This window comes from Botryllus schlosseri, chromosome 9, assembly GCF_051294905.1.
Source record: "Botryllus schlosseri isolate E-star chromosome 9, Bs_hap1, whole genome shotgun sequence".
NCBI lineage: Eukaryota > Metazoa > Chordata > Ascidiacea > Stolidobranchia > Styelidae > Botryllus > Botryllus schlosseri.
The window spans coordinates 27012101-27028153 of NC_137244.1; the positions used below are offsets into that span (position 1 = coordinate 27012101).

General features: G+C 37.5%; 3 protein-coding genes across 3 annotated transcripts; 1 reads left to right on the forward strand and 2 right to left on the reverse strand.

The window, feature by feature from the left end:
• Nucleotides 1–36: 36 nt before the first annotated feature.
• On the reverse strand, nucleotides 37–915 carry LOC145446438 (thioredoxin domain-containing protein 17-like). Its single transcript, XM_080324730.1, has one exon. The coding sequence runs from the start codon at nucleotides 702–704 to the stop codon at nucleotides 330–332; it is 375 nt and encodes a 124-aa protein (XP_080180856.1). The 5' UTR covers nucleotides 705–915; the 3' UTR covers nucleotides 37–329.
• A 6289-nt stretch (nucleotides 916–7204) lies between these two features.
• On the reverse strand, nucleotides 7205–12743 carry LOC145446625 (repressor of RNA polymerase III transcription MAF1 homolog). The gene is made up of 2 exons (XM_080324972.1): nucleotides 12545–12743; nucleotides 7205–8679 (listed from the first exon to the last, which is right to left on the reverse strand). The coding sequence occupies exon 2, from the start codon at nucleotides 8457–8459 to the stop codon at nucleotides 7713–7715; it is 747 nt and encodes a 248-aa protein (XP_080181098.1). The 5' UTR covers nucleotides 8460–8679; nucleotides 12545–12743; the 3' UTR covers nucleotides 7205–7712.
• Nucleotides 12744–13962: 1219 nt separating this feature from the next.
• LOC145446121 (ADP-ribosylation factor-like protein 2) lies at nucleotides 13963–16052 on the forward strand. Its single transcript, XM_080324344.1, has one exon. It carries the CDS (start codon nucleotides 14097–14099, stop codon nucleotides 14649–14651), a length of 555 nt encoding a protein of 184 aa, XP_080180470.1. The 5' UTR covers nucleotides 13963–14096; the 3' UTR covers nucleotides 14652–16052.
• The last annotated feature ends 1 nt before the right edge of the window (nucleotide 16053 follows it).

A 16053-nucleotide genomic window follows, 5' to 3' on the forward strand; every position in this document is an offset into this window, starting at 1 on the left:
TGAATATCACCTAATGAATTTCTGGGAGCTGGAATGCTGATGAAAACAGATTTGGCAATAAGGTTGCTGGCAAATACAGTTTATTTGTATGGTCAACATAATCAAAGGATGTATTAAACACAGTCAAGCAAAATAACATCGGAAATTTAACACCGTTAGACAATGATACACACAGCACAATTAATAACAGGCCTACAAAATATGGGTATCATACAGATTCATAAACAAACGAGACGTTTTCAGAACTCAAGGATATCAAAATATCAGCACAAGTAACAAGTATTATCAGATTCACGAAAATTGCATCATCTCAAATTTGCAGTAAAATTTCAATCTTCAAACATCATGTTTATCATGTCAGGAGCAAATAGATTTGCTTCAACCAATTTTTGATTCGGCGAACCCCATTTCATAAGCGTAGGGACGCCTGTCAGCTTTAATTTGGGGTTGGTGCGAAATTCGTTCGACTTATCTTTCCAGTAAGCTCGGTCGCCGACTTGACAATACAAGAACACGGCTTCCGGCGGCATATTTTTCAAGCAACTTCGCACTACCGGTTCTGCTGTGACACAGTCGGGACACCAGCTGTGTCCGTTGGCGTCTTTCGTGCCGGAAAATAAGCAATAAACTTCCTTCTTGGCCTTTTCCAACTCCTCGACCTTAGCCATGAAGCTTGCAAAACCAGTAACGTTGTATTCTTCCATTATTTTGCTGCAATCTCAGAACTTCGGAAAACTAGACTTGTTTATATTGCTCAGTGGTTTTAGCCCTTTCCACTACGCTAATTGTGGGTCACGTGATTTCAACAGCTGATAGTTGTTTTCATCCATATATGGATCTCATCTATCCATTTGAAATTAACTCGAATCAACTCAATCATTTATTGTACATTTATTGAACCTCAAACATTTCAGGTAACGGACTTCCGTTTCGATTTGTTTACGTTCAATCGACGTATTTTGGTTGGATGAAAATAAAGACTCTCTCAGTCGACGCGTGTCCGTCAAAAATTCACGCAAAATGCACGTGCGTCGAAATAATACATGGAAAATATTGGGTTTATTTGAATATGAATATATTATTCAATTGAGTCTTGATGTTTTGTACCTCAAAGAACCTCTTCAGAAACACCGCAATACTGCTATACACGGAGAAGAGGAGAGACGGCTAAAGTCTGAGTCATGCACCCACTTCTTTCTGAATAGTATGGCGTAATTCACGTAGCGAGTATGATATCTGGAGAAATTCTATCCATCCTGTGCTTTTTCATCGCGGGAGACATCTGGATAATGTCACGTAGCGTTACTATTCATCGGAGCAAGAAGAACATGCTCGTCTCTGCATAAGATCATAACTACCAATTAGCAGGCATCTTCAAGTGTCGCAGCGTATGAAAAACGATAGCCAACTGTTCACAGAAGTTTCTACTATGTTCTTGCGCGATCGTCCTCGTGCGACGCGTCTTATTTCTCATCGCAGCTGTTCTGACACACCATCGATAATGATGCAAAGGCGGTATTCATAAATCCTATGCCTTGAAATAAGTAGACATAGTAGGTGAGGGCATACTGTCGGGGCACACACCCGTGGGTGCAGGATACGAATTGAAGTTTTGAGTTGCAAAAATATTTCTGTTCGATTTATGATTATTTTTATCACTATATATAGTGGTACCTTTAAAACAAGTCGAAATGTTTGGTACATCAAATCATTCAAGCATTCAAATTGCCAGTAGACGATTTCATCTGGTCCGTGAAGCAATTCTGAGTAGATTGAAAAATGCTTATATTATCCACCACATGCGTAATAAAGGTTCAATTTTTTCATAGGAGATATTTGATAATTCCATTAAATAATCCCTCAAGACAGCAAATCTCGAGCATGTTCAATGTTCAATTGTTCATGTTCAAGTTCATAGGTAGGGCTGGGCAAAATCGAGTACATGAGTGATTCGATTCTGAATTACGTAATATGCGTCGAGTCGAGTATCACTCGTTATGACGTCATAAAAGAATGTAATACGTTAAAGTTCAAATGGTTGCCCGACATATGAGCATGCGACACAATGGAAAACGACAGTTCAGCATGGAACACATCAGCATGCGTCACTTCAGCATGTAACTGTATAACCCAAAAACTTACCCGAAACATAGCCTAACCTAACCTAACCTAGCCTAACCTAACCTAAACCCTAACCCTAACCCTAACACAACCATAAACCTAACCTAACCTACCCCTAACCCGTAATTTAACCCACATGCCAAATTGTCGCATGCCGAAGTGTCGCATGCTGTAATGTCGCATGCTCATATGTCCACGGACCAGTTCAAATATGTACCATTTATGCCCCCACAAAGAATATAATGCATTTTATCCATCTCATAAATGATATACTTTGGTATTTTTTCGACCATACCGATTTCATTCCACTTGGTGACATGTTGTGGGAATTGCATATATATTGCTATCAATTTCTTGTCCTCTCTGCTCGCGTTATCAGATTTACCGGTAGAGCTAAGTGAGGTGTCTTGGAAACTGTAGGGCCCGTAAATAATAGGCTAATTAACTATCTTCAGTCGGACGGACCCGTTGGTATGAATTCGTAACATGATGCTATTTCGTGACCTCCGCTATATCAAAAAATATATAATAGCATAAATGTACTAAGCTAAAAGACGGACACGATTTCAAATTGGTATTTCTTCAATGGCGTATAATATTTCCCTGTGGGATGGTATTGATCTTGTGAGGTTCAGATTGCTAATACAGGAACATTCGGCGTCGGTCATTTAGGCGCCTATGGACAATTAAACCTAAACGTATCAGCATAAGCGCAGTTCTTTTTGGCCAAGGTTTTTTTCGCTGCCGATCATTCTGGCACATTTCTTGGAGTCGCATGTTACATGGCCTAAAACTTTATATCTTGGTGCGTCGTGGCGCGGTAATAGCTAACGCCGATATGCCCATTTCTTACGTATTTTTTCTTGGGTGAAGAGTACCCAATAATAAAGAAATTTGATAACTTGATATCGCGCGGAGCGCGAAAAAGTTTTGAAAAAGCTGCACAAATTTTGAAAAAATACTTTATAATTTATGCTAATTCACGAAATGATTTTGGGCCCCCTTCGAACTCGGGCCCCCCCCAATTGGGGGGTTTGGGGTGCGGCAGTTACGGTCCTGTGTGGGATAATCATGACTTCGGAATAGTGCTACGTCCAGTAACCTTCGTAGCTACATACCATATGTTTCGTATGCTACGATACCGCCAATCAAGGTTTCAATGCTTCAGCAGTAAAAATTAGTATCGAAACTATAATTCTCGTTGATAAATTAACTTTCAGTGGCGAGAAGCGTGTAATTTCAGTACTCGAGAAAATCGTATTTTACTACTCGAAGCCCCCCCCCCCCAGACGCTCGGTTGATCACCCTATGGGGCCCAAGACCAACGTTTGGGGGGGGGCTGACGAAGTGCTGTTACGGCCCTGCATTTACGTCTCGCACGGGTGCCGTGAGAGAGTTCTTCGAAATTTTGATATTATACGCAAAATAATTCTAATCTAGAGCACGAACAATCGATAATCTAAATCGGGCTCGATGTGTAAGTTTGTACATTTGACAAATCAAAATTGCTGTCATGCGCGCAATCAATATCCAGCGCGAAATTGCTTACCCGACGCATGCCTTGAAGGCTAAATTCAGTGTTCACGATACTTGGATTGCTCGCAAAAATGGTGGCCCTGAGTGACAACTGACAATGCGGTTATCAAATCCTCGTTGTCTTCCTAATCACCGGCGAAAAACGAACTCCTTTGGAAGTGATGTTCATATATAAATACGGATTACAAACATATAGCCTTCTGCATTGCGATTGCTAGGTAGCGTGCCGGCACTGCCGTTAAAATATAGGCTCGGTCGCAACGTTATGTTACAGGCGACGAATTTAGAAGTAAAGTTGATCAAATTATATCATTTAACAAATTTCTCCGCCGCTGAGGTTATTAACTTATTATCCCGGTTTGTTCGAGCTATAATTCAAGTAGCACTATTGAGGTAGGCCCTATTGCTATCCTCACACGTATTACGCGATCTGCGTGGAAATGCGTTTGGCATCCAGCCTCTGCATTTGTAAGAGGCGATCGTGATTGGCCTCTTCGATGCGACGGTTAATCACATCGACAATGCGGCAGACTTGGACAACTGGAAAATTTTCATCTTTTTCAAATTAGATTAGAATTAGAATTAGGGCTACACAGTTTTTTCCAAATTAGATTAGAATTAGAATTAGAGCAACACAGTTTTTTACAAATTAGATTAGAACTAGAATTAGAGCAACAAAATTTTTCCAAATTAAATTAGTATTAGAATTAGAGCTACACAGCTTTTTCCAGATTAGATTAGAATTAGAATTACTGAATTCGCAAAAACTTGGAAAGTGAATGAAATTCTGATATGAGAAATGAATACAACAAAAATCAAGTTCAGTTCATATCAAATCACAGTGCGTTCCCGTAAGCATGAAAATGGTCTGTACCCCAAGCTTGGCTCGTTTTGCAGTAACCAGGGTTCACCAAGACGCGGGTCTCATGCGGCCGGCGATCTGATTTGTGATTTTGGAATAACGCGAAGTAAAGCATTGTGAAATTATGAAATTGATTTAATAATAATAATCAAAAAACTATTTGCCTGTGCCCAACAACACTATTCCGCACTAGCGCACTAACACATGGTTAATTATTATTAGTCACAATTACTACTACGATCGTACGTACTGTGTACTGTAAGTAATGCTATGGCGGCATGGCAGTTGGCACTAGATTTCCCTGTGCGAGAGGCATATTCTTATTAACTAGGCTTACCATACGTCCCCTTTTAAGAGGATTTGTCCTCTTTTTTTGACTTTTTTGATAGTGTCCTCGGAGGACGCCCTTTTGTCCTCTTTTTTGAAAATTTAGGTCAGATTCAGGGCAAATTGCTAGTGATGTACCGCAAATTAGCACAGAAGTGAAGCTCCGGCGGGTATTTCGGAGTGAAAAACGGTGATTTTAGCTGTGAGCGAAAAGACGACCTTTTTTTTTTAGCCATCCACCTAACAATGCGGAGAAAAAAAACGGTATTTTGAGCTGTGAACGGAAAGTTGACCTTTTTTTTTTCATTTCAGTCAACCGGTCACAAAGTGGGAAAAATTCACCGGTTTTCGAGAATTGTTCTCCGGTTTTTCAAGTCTGAAATTTCTGAAAAAGTGTCCTCTTTTTAGATTTCCAAAATATGGTAAGCCTATATTAACTCGCTACAAAATGCCGGGACAACGAGGTATTTTCAGGAAAACAATTAATTAGATTAGAATTAGAGCTTAGGACCATTTCACAAATTAGATTAGAATTAGAGCATAGACACATTTCACAAATTAGATTAGAATTAGAGCACAGAAACATTTCACAAATTAGATTAGAATTAGATTACTCGCATTTCGCTATAATTTAGTGATATTAGACGACTAGAATTATCTAGTTGTCCAAGTCTGCCACGCGGTAGTGGGCAGACTTTACTGACAAGCAAATCTTACGAAATTAAGCGCGGCCCGACTTTTAAACGAGATCGCAACATGCTCCTTATGTGGCAGCAGAGGTAATAGCTGAAAATTCAGAACCTCGCACCGAAGCAGAGAAAGTTTTTTTCCGGCCTGCACTAGAACTTTTAAAAAAATTTAGGGACAAAAGCCGCGGAACATTGAAAACGATTCCCATGTCAAATAATACCATTCGTATAGTTGTAGACGTATATTTGTGACATGTCCGGAGAGATAAAAGATACATTCTTCTTTGAAGCAGAGCAAAGCCTGCTTGAGTGATCCGAAACTTCGTCAGGGAGTAGAGACCACCAGATAAGAGGGTGCCGATCAACTACTTCGTCACCACTACGCTAACTCCCCAGCGACAATGCCAGCCTCTTGTATTGTAATGATCTGGGTGTCTGATTAAAAGGCCGCTCCAAATCCTTTCGACACCTGCCATCTTTTCATCATATCGCAATCTTGTGATAAAAATTTCAATAAATGAAACGTCCTGCTGCCGAGCTGAGAGTTTAACTGACGTCACTCGCACCGACGGCAGTGCACAGGGTGACAGTAGGCGTCTTGCTAACCAGCCCAGTTGTATACAAGAATACCCCTGGCTGCGTCACTGCTCGGACTGTTCTTCCACGCAGAGGTGGACAATTTTTTCTATACTTTCTTCTTTACGTTTCATTCAGTGTGCACTGTGCATTAGGGCGGTTCAAAAATAACCTTTTTTCCGGAATCTTGCGGGTTACTTGATTAAATCGTTAGGTTGCCTTAAAAAATGACGCACACCAAATTTGAATTCATTCCAACCAATGTTCGCGGATTTCGTAGAGGTTGAAAATTTTGAATTTGCCTGAAAATGCAAAAAAAAAAATTTTTTCAAATTTTTCTGCCAACCCCATGAAATTGTTGCGCTGTCTTCAAAAGCGATGCAAAACAAATTTGACTCAATTCGAAGCCGTAGAAGTGGAGTTATTCCAGTTTTTCTTTGATAATTCTGGGATTATCCTTGATTGGTGGATCATCCCAGAATTATCATCAAAAAACTTGAATAACTCGGCTTCTGCAGCTTGGAATTGAGTCAAATTTGTTTTGCATCGTTTTTGAAGACAGTGCAACAATTTCATAAGGTTGGAAGGAAAATTGGAAAAAAATTTTTTTTTTGCATTTTTAGGCAAATTCAAAATTTTCAAACTCTACGAAATCCGCGAATATTGGTTGGAATGAATTCAAATTTGGTGTGCGTCATTTTTTAAGGCAACCTAACGATTTAATCAAGTAACCCGCAAGATTAAGGAAAAAAGGTTATTTTTGAACCGCCCTACTGTGCATGCCTCCTCTTTACATCGCCTAGGCCAAGGTGGGAGTCTGATTCCGTAGACTAGTCCAAGTCGCTTCGACAGCTTCCTGTCTTTTCTTTGTATTGCATTTTTGTGGTGTATTGAACTGATAAAAATTGCTAATAAACCAATGACGAATTATAAAATTTTCATTTTTCCAACACATCTTTGCTCCCAATTATACTAGAATTAATGCTAGTTTTTTTTCAAAGTAGATTAGAATTACTAAATACGCTAGAACTTGTCCAAATCTGATGCCAAGCCCTATTTACAGTGCCTAGGTCTGTACGATCACACAGACCCATAACTCGGGGGTACATTTAATAAGAAGTACAAAAATAGTATATACAAAGAATCATCAGGAACGATGGAAAAACCAAGAACGAGACAGAAGTTCAAGAATGCTAAAGTGGAATAATAATGAATGCGAACCGGTTACAAGTATGGAGCGAGTGCACATCACCAACTGGTCACCCATTAAAACACAGAGTGATTTTCGAGTAAAAAATCATTGACAACACAAGTCATTGTTGATATCCGCGCCAACAAATATGTGCAAGTATGGCAGGGTGAAGATACTCGATCTACTCCATGGAGAAAATACTCTTGACGCCTGTCATGAAAATCGTAACGGTACCAGACCAGTCAATACCGAATTGAAAATTGTGTTTGCAAATGAACGCATTAATCTTCTACAGTTGACGAAATGAATCTCTCTTTCTGTACAGTCCATGCTAAACGGTCCACTTATACAATGGAAACCATTTCCGTGTGATGTCACCTGTACAAAACCACAGCAGCGGCAAGAAAGCTCACTCGACCAGGATAGGAGAGCCCCAATCCTCCTCTCCCATTTCGTAGACATCCGTCTCATCAGTCAGACTCATGGAGTCGATTTCAAGCCCAGAGTCATCATCGGAAGAAGCAGACTGAGCTTTGCAGGTGAAAAACACGATCCTTTTCTTCTTCAAGTTGTACAGGAAGAAGTTGAAAGACCACAGACAATCGCTGTATGGATCAGACTCCAAGTCAGGATTGTAGGAGTAGACGTTGCAGTCGCGAAGATCAATTTCCTGATCGATTGTATTCCATAGAGTGCTATGAAGATAGCAGTATCGCTCTCCCAATACTGTACCGAGAGTGTTGTCGATGAAGTTTTGAGCATAATTCACACTCGGTTCACGGCTAAATTCTTCACTCTTCGCGCTGCTGAAATCGTAATCAGGCCGAAAGGATGCGTTCAAAGTCGAGATCAAATAATACAGAGTCTTCCGACTGCAGACATCACTTAACGGACTCTCAGATTCCTCAGCACTGCTTAAACTACGGCTGTAGGTGCCGGATGTGTTAGGGCTTGCTGAAAGCCTCGTTTGAGGCGGTGCCAAGGCGGCTAGATCAGTAGGCGGTCCGTCGTTTGAGAACGTTTTGAAAAATCGCTTATCATCTCCAGCCATTTTGCACGAATAGCTCTCTATTCTGCCCGTAATGTGACAGTTGCCAGTTTTGACAAACAGAATATTGTTGATTCTGTCGAGATTCGTGTTTTCCAGCAACTTCATGGCTTTTGTTGTGATATATCTGAGACTATAATTGGAACAAGCTCTAAGCGCGGTCACTTTTTGTAACTCCTTATAAAATTTGGACTTGCGAGGCGGGACGTAAACTAAAAAGTCTTTTACTACTACACGAACAACACGAGGCAGGCGTAAACGGTAATTTTCCAGGTGACGAACAAATATGCATTATTCAGTAACGAGAACTCCTTTCCACCTTCAAAACCTTTAAAAAAAGAGAATATTTTACCAATCTGAAATAATATACTGTCCAGCAGGGCTGCTCAAAATTAACTCTTTTTTCAAATTTTATAGGCTGCTTGATGAAATTATTAGGTTTCCTAATAAACGCTGCTTGTCGCTGCATATCAGATTTCGCTGAATTCCAACCTGTAGATTGTAGAAGAGTAGAACATTTTGGATTTGAAAAAGTACTCGAGGTTTTTATTATCCACCACAAATTTTTTTTCAAATTCGAAATTTTCTATACAGTAACTTCACTTCTATGGGTTGAAATTGCTTTAAATTTGTTATATATCGTTTAGGAAACCTAAACATTTCATAAACCTAAATTTTTCTATTTCTTATAGATATGCTTGTACAATGTACAGGTTGGAATTGAGTCAAATTTAATGTGCAGCGTCTTTAGCAAACCGAAAAATATTATAATTTGAAAAATAGGTTATTCATGAACAACCCTACTGCCCATTTTTGCCCAATGTCTATAAATATATCATCGTCGTAGAATCAGAGTGGCTTATGTCCATTTTACAAAATGAGAGAATTGGTTTTGTAAATTTTTATTTTATTTTGTCCTAGGTTAACTTTGAAACAATGTGACAATGACAATTATTGCATTATGTGAGAATAGTGAAGTACTGTAGCTCTAGTACTTGGTGTTGCGATAGATTTATATAATCTGCATCAGTGGATTTCTATCATCATAACAGCAGGGAAATACAGCCACATTTATCATACTGCTTATTAGGGTGGAGTGAAAAATGGAAAATTTTGAATTTCAAAACGGACACTTGATATGTGGTGCCAAATTTCAAAAAAATAATTTCTATAATAATTTTGGGCTCTTGCACCCTCTAGTGGTCGTGCAATTTCACCAAACGTGCTATAAATAGCCAATTTCGCTATATATGGATGACCGCTTACGCTAGAAAGCTGATTTTGGGCTTAAAAGATGCGGAAACAACAAGTTTCTATCTCACCTCCATAGAACTTTGTCTTAAAAATGAACAGAAAAAAAGTTACAAGCAAATTATTGATTTTTAGACTGTTTTTCGGGAAAATTAGACACTGAAGCAGTGGATACGAAGTCAAAAGCGTGTAGTGATTGATCTCATGACCGTCAACTCCATATTGAAAGCACATAAATTGCTAATCCATATTGAAAACTTAAAAACATTAATTCTATATTGAATAAAGATAGATTTCGAAGATAGTTTCACTACCAGAGTATTAGTCTGCACAAACTTTGAAATCTTGTTTCGAGTTAAAGGATTTCATCTGCCTTCAGACTTCAGACTTCAGTTTTTGTCTGATTAAGCCATCTCTAGCTACGTTTAGGCCTGTATCCCTACACATGAGCCTATGCCTCGGTCAACGCTTTAATGGTGATGGCCTTAGATTTTCCAGCTTGAGATATGACAAGTATTTTATTGCTGGTGGCTGTTCCACATCTATTAGATTCAAGTTGACAATTTGGTGGTATGATTTGGCCTTGATGTTTATGATTGGGATTTTAAACAATCTGATCCTAGTGTCAACGTTGTTTTTAGGTTTTGATTGATTAACATATCCTCTTTCAAAGTAGCCAATTGGAGTCTGGTATTCTGTTTGATCTGCTCATAGTTGTAATCTTGTTAACTGCAAGTCTTCTTAGGCCTTCATCATCATCAGCGAGCATTCCCAGAAAAAAACATTTTCTGGATGTGCAAAATATGCCTTTCATTGTACCAAAGATAGTGCAAGGTTACGAAATCATGTATCAGAAAGCTTTGTAACATGGGAAACTATGTTGTAGAAGTGTATAGCACCATCAACAATGGAAAATTTTTATTTCAAACCCTGACCGAAAATAAACCTCCATGCAGAATTTTGAGATTCCATGTGCGACAGAGTCATCTATCAAGTAATCTGAAATATCTTGTTCAATTCTGCATGGAGGTTTATTTTCTGTCATGGTTTGAAATGAAAATGCACAATTACGGATAACTTGGTCCCACATAGCACATGTCAAATTTTGAGGTTCTATGTGCGACAGAGTCATCCATGAAAAAATATCTTGCTCAATTCTGCATGGAGGTTTATTTTTGGTCATGGCTTGAAATAAAAATGCACAATTCCATTGTTGATGGTTAAAGGCCTCAGAAGACTTGCAGTTAACAAGATTACAACTATGAGCAGATCAAACAGAATACCAGACTCTAATTGGCGACTTTGAAGGAGGATATGATAATAACCGAAACCTAAAAACAACGTTGGCACTAGAATCAGATTGTTTAAAGTCCCGATTATAAACATCAAGGCCGAATCATGCTACTAAATTGTCAACTTGAATCTAAAAGATGTGGAACAGCCACCAGCAATCAAAAACTTGAACTGGAAAATCTAAGGTGATCATCATTAAGGCTCAATCATCCTTGGCACAACCAGGCAGTGGAAAGAGACGTTAAAATGGTGACTGAAGCATCTGCCCATATGTCGGGATTTAAACGTGGAGATGAGATTCTTTAATATGATACAAGATTTTAAAGATTGTGCAGACTGATACTCTGGTAGTGAAACGATCTTCGAGATCCATCTTTTTTCAATATAGAATTGATGTTTTTGAGTTAGCAATATGGATTTGCAATTTATGTGCTTTCATTATGGAGTTGTCAGTCATAGGATCAATCACTACACACTTTTGGCATCGTATCCACTGCTTTAGTCCCTAATTTTACCAAAAAACAGCCAAAAATCAATAATTTGCTTAAAACTTTTTTTCTGTTCATTTTTACGACAAAGTTCTGTGGAAGTGAACTGAAACTTGTTGCTTCCGCATCTTTTAAGCCCAAAATCAGCTTTCTAGCATAAGCGGTCATCCATATATAGCGAAATTAGCTATTTTTGGCTCGTTCGGTGAAATTGCACGACCACTAGAGGGTGCATGAGCTCAAAATTATTATAGAAATTATTTTTTTGATATTTGGCACCACATATCAAGTGTCCGTTTTGAAATTCAAAATTTTCCATTTTTCACTCCACCCTACTGCTTATGCTTATACTCTTGAAATAATCTGCAGAAATAACACATATTTGTTGGTTGATCAATTATTGATGGCACCGTTGATCATTCTGAGTTCTAGGCAGATTTGTCTCTGGTTTTTGAGAAGCATTGGTAAAATATTTGACTAAACTTTACTGCATGTACATTTTACAGTAAGGTTGTTCAATTATAATTTTTCTCTCAAAATTTACTGGCTTCTTAGGTTGGCTAAAAAATGTTGCACATCAAATTTGGTTCAATTCTGACCTATAGAAGCTAAGAAGCATAACTATAAAAGCAGAGACTTTATATTTATTATGAGACGGCTTTTTTTTCAAATTTTTCCTGGCTATTTCATGAAATTGTTAGGTTGTCAAAAAATGCTTCGCATCAAATTTGGTTTAGTCCTAACTCGTAGAAGCAGAGTTATTAGGTACGAAAATTTTGAATGTGGAAAAAATAGGATTTACGAACGGACATTTTATTGTTATTTATCATAGAATCACCCACAGTAAATACTAAATTTTCAAATCCGAAAATTTCTACTCAAATAACTTCACTTCTGTGGGCTGCAATTGAACCAAATTTTTACCTGAAGTTGATAACGAATCATAAATATTAGCAGGAATATCCATAGTACACTCATATTTGTATAGAAGGGGAAGAACTTATTTACACACCAGCAACTTCATATATGACTTACTAATACACCAAAAAAAGAAAACGGGCTGAAAGTTATTGAAACAGCGTAAAAACAATGTACATGAAGCCTACAGAAATCATGAAATACAATACATGGCACAGAACAGCAATACGAAAAGGAAATTACCTGTTCAGTAAATAAATTTCAGCACAGTTTGAGTCCGTATTTTGAGGCTTGATTCTGTGTAACTTGTAATCCAATGAAAATTATTCAAGCAGCTCTTGTCAAACAGACAAGATTGAGTATTGATAATGTAATTTTTAAAGCAATAACGTACTGTAGTGTTGTTGACTACAAATCTGTTTTCAAGATCACCTTCTGAAAAAACAAGTGTAAATATATTTCGCAATAAGAACCAAATTACGAGTGCAATAACAAATGACCAATAAGTCCATGGCCAATGCTATGCTTTTGAGTTACCTTGTATGAGAAATTCACAAAAAGATAATACAAATTATGGACGTATGGACCCAAATCACCATAGGCTTCCTATCGAGTCGAGAGGTCTCAGATGACAAATCCAGATTATATTCGAATGCACGAAATTTGGAACTATGCAGCGACTTCTTGCTCATATATTTTTCTGAATTTGAGCTTATTAAGCGTTAAAATAGGTTTATATTATATGTTTCTTGGAAATTACCATGTTCACGGCTTGTTAGCTATATAACGTTACGCTGATCTCTTAATATCATGACATACGGTAATTTTTTAATACAACATAATTCTGTTTCATCGTTTGAATCCAGCTCTCTCTCTACCAGAACTATCTCGAGAACAGTTGTCAATTGGCTATAGCGTGTTTTTTTTTTAATTCCCGAAGGTATCCCATAGTGTTCAATCACTTGGTTATAGATAGCATAGCATATTTACAATAATTTTCGAATCGGAGGAAGCCATCATCAGAGTTCCTTTTCTAAAAACAAAAGAAATAACTCTGACGTCACTGTAGTCTCAAAGAAGAATCGATCATGAATTATTATTTTGGGGCGAAACGAAGTTCATGGACAGAGATTATAATAAGATTGTGATAACTACTACAGGACTGTGATCATATAAAATAATCGATGCATTCAAGTTTTTCAAGTTCTTAAAAATACCAAAAAAAATCTGCTTAAAACTGTTGTTTAGATAGATCAATGGTAAAACCATAGATGTATTATAGAACAGCAACTCCTGTTTTCTGGACTTGCCACCACCTTTTTTCAAATGTACGTACAGTGATATCATAGTAATCGTATCCAGGTCAAAATTTCATAAAAAGGCTATAATAACATACTAAGATAAAATTAACTTCTTATCGTACCATAACCAACAAATATAGACTAGAATTTAACATTTTGGTGCTACGTATAATATAATGGAAAATCGTAATATAACACAATGCACTACTCATATACATCGTGCGTAAATTATAATAGAAATGAAAACCTATGTTAAAAGATGGGAAAGGAGTAAGGACTCCCTCTATTCATTCCGTTCTATATTATTTATGATGTAGTCAAGCGTTAAAGTTCATAGTTCACAAATCTTCAAAAAATAAATATCGTTGAAAACTAATCACGACGACGTTTGCTCAACTTGTATAAAAAATCAAATATTTTAACTGCTTTGAGCGTGGCGGTTCTGATTTACAGGTCTGATAGCAATTGCATTGTGAGGATCTACTACGAAAAAGATGGGGTTGTTAACCATCTTAAAGAAAATGAAGCAGAAAGAGAAGGAGATCAGAATACTGATGCTTGGTCTAGACAACGCCGGTAAAACTACAATATTAAAAAAATTTAACGGAGAAGATATCGACACAATATCCCCAACCCTCGGATTTAACATAAAGACCATCGAACACCGCGGCTTCAAACTAAACATATGGGATGTCGGCGGCCAAAAGTCACTGAGATCGTATTGGAGGAATTACTTTGAAAGCACTGATGGACTTGTGTGGGTCGTGGACAGCGCTGATAAACGCAGAATGGAAGATTGTATCAATGAACTTCAAGCACTTCTTGTAGAAGAAAGACTGGCCGGTGCAACTTTGCTTGTTTTTGCTAATAAGCAAGATCTGCCCGGCTCTTTATCGTCTGAGGAAATTAAAGATGTTTTACAGCTTGATACCATTAAAACTCATCACTGGTCAATTTTTCCTTGTAGTGCAGTTACTGGATTTAATCTGTTGGATGGTGTTAATTGGTTGGTTGATGATATTTCTAGTCGCATTTTCACTTTAGACTAAAGCTCTTCTAATTGTCTTTGAAATTATTATGAAAACCGTGATGAACCATAACATACCGTTAAGTTCATCATCATAGGTGATCGCATACTGTGAAAAATTGGGTGCTGTACTATTTACTTGCTGTTGAACTCGCCTCTATTTGACACACAGTCTCGTCTCCAATAAAACTTGTTAACATATTCCCATCTGACCTTCCCTGAGACTGAGTTGATTGATTACTGATTGATATCGCTGGACAAAGTGAAGTCTATAGTATATATCACTCACAAAGCCATAACAGTATGAATGAAAGGTCATGCATGAATCTTTTATGCCACCACAAATAATATAGCCTACCAATAATGCTAGTTCTATACATCATATTGAAGATAATTTGGTATTTTTTCGATCAGACTTATTTCATTGCACTTTGTGACAATGCTGTGGGTTAATCATGACTTGACATATAATGTAGGCTACTAGTCGGCCTATTCATATGCTTCCAAGGTTTCCACAGTTGAAAATAGCATGGAAACTATAATTTTCGTTGATAAATTAACTCTTCGTGACAAGGCCCGTATAATTTCAGTACTCTCGAATCCTTCGAATAAATACGTGAGTAGGCTACTTGGGTGATTGTGCCCATCCATAGAAATGAGATGGGTAAATTTTATGAGATGCGATGAGCTGCTTTATCAGCGTTCAGTGTTCAGACTTCGATGAGTGTGATTCTAATCAATTTTCAGCGTAGGCTGATGAACTATTGGAGATATTTCATACTAGAAATTCTCCTGTTTGTTCTGTATGTTTTGAGTTTCAACATCACTCATTTGTACCCAATTGATCGTGAAACGCTGAATGCGTAACCTGCATGTACAGTACGGTTGTTCAAAATAAACTTTTCTTTGGGATACCGGTACCTAAAAAAACGATGCACATCAAATTTGGATCCCTCCAACCTGTGGAAGTGTAGATAATACAGTAAAACAATTGTTGTTTTTTAATTTCAAACTTTACTGGCCACCCCATGAAATTGTTATGTTGTCTAAAAAACAATCCATAACAAATTTGGCTCAATTTCAAATTGTAGAAGCGAAGTTATTGGAACATGGAAAATTTTGGATTTGAAAAAATTGTATTTACGGTAGCAAATTATATCCTTTAGCTATGCTGGTCCAAGGGTTCGAATTTAATCAAAATTTGATCTTTTTAAATGAATCAAAGTTTTTGCTCTAATAAGTACGCTTCTACAGGTCGGAAATTTTATGTGCTGCGTTATTTTTAGGCAACCTCAATATTTTATTGACTAGTCTGTAAAATTGTAGTTGTTTTTGAACAACCTATGTACTTTCCAGTTTCTTATGTGTGATATTTGACATTACAATATCAATATTTTCAATTCCGCAATTTACACTTTCCAGAT

What these genes read in the sequence shown, in the direction of transcription:
- LOC145446625 (XM_080324972.1), bottom strand. Translation starts at nt 8,459, where the DNA reads ATGAAGTTGCTGGAAAACACGAATCTCGACAGAATCAACAATATTCTG.
- LOC145446121 (XM_080324344.1), top strand. Translation starts at nt 14,097, where the DNA reads ATGGGGTTGTTAACCATCTTAAAGAAAATGAAGCAGAAAGAGAAGGAG.
- LOC145446438 (XM_080324730.1), bottom strand. Translation starts at nt 704, where the DNA reads ATGGAAGAATACAACGTTACTGGTTTTGCAAGCTTCATGGCTAAGGTC.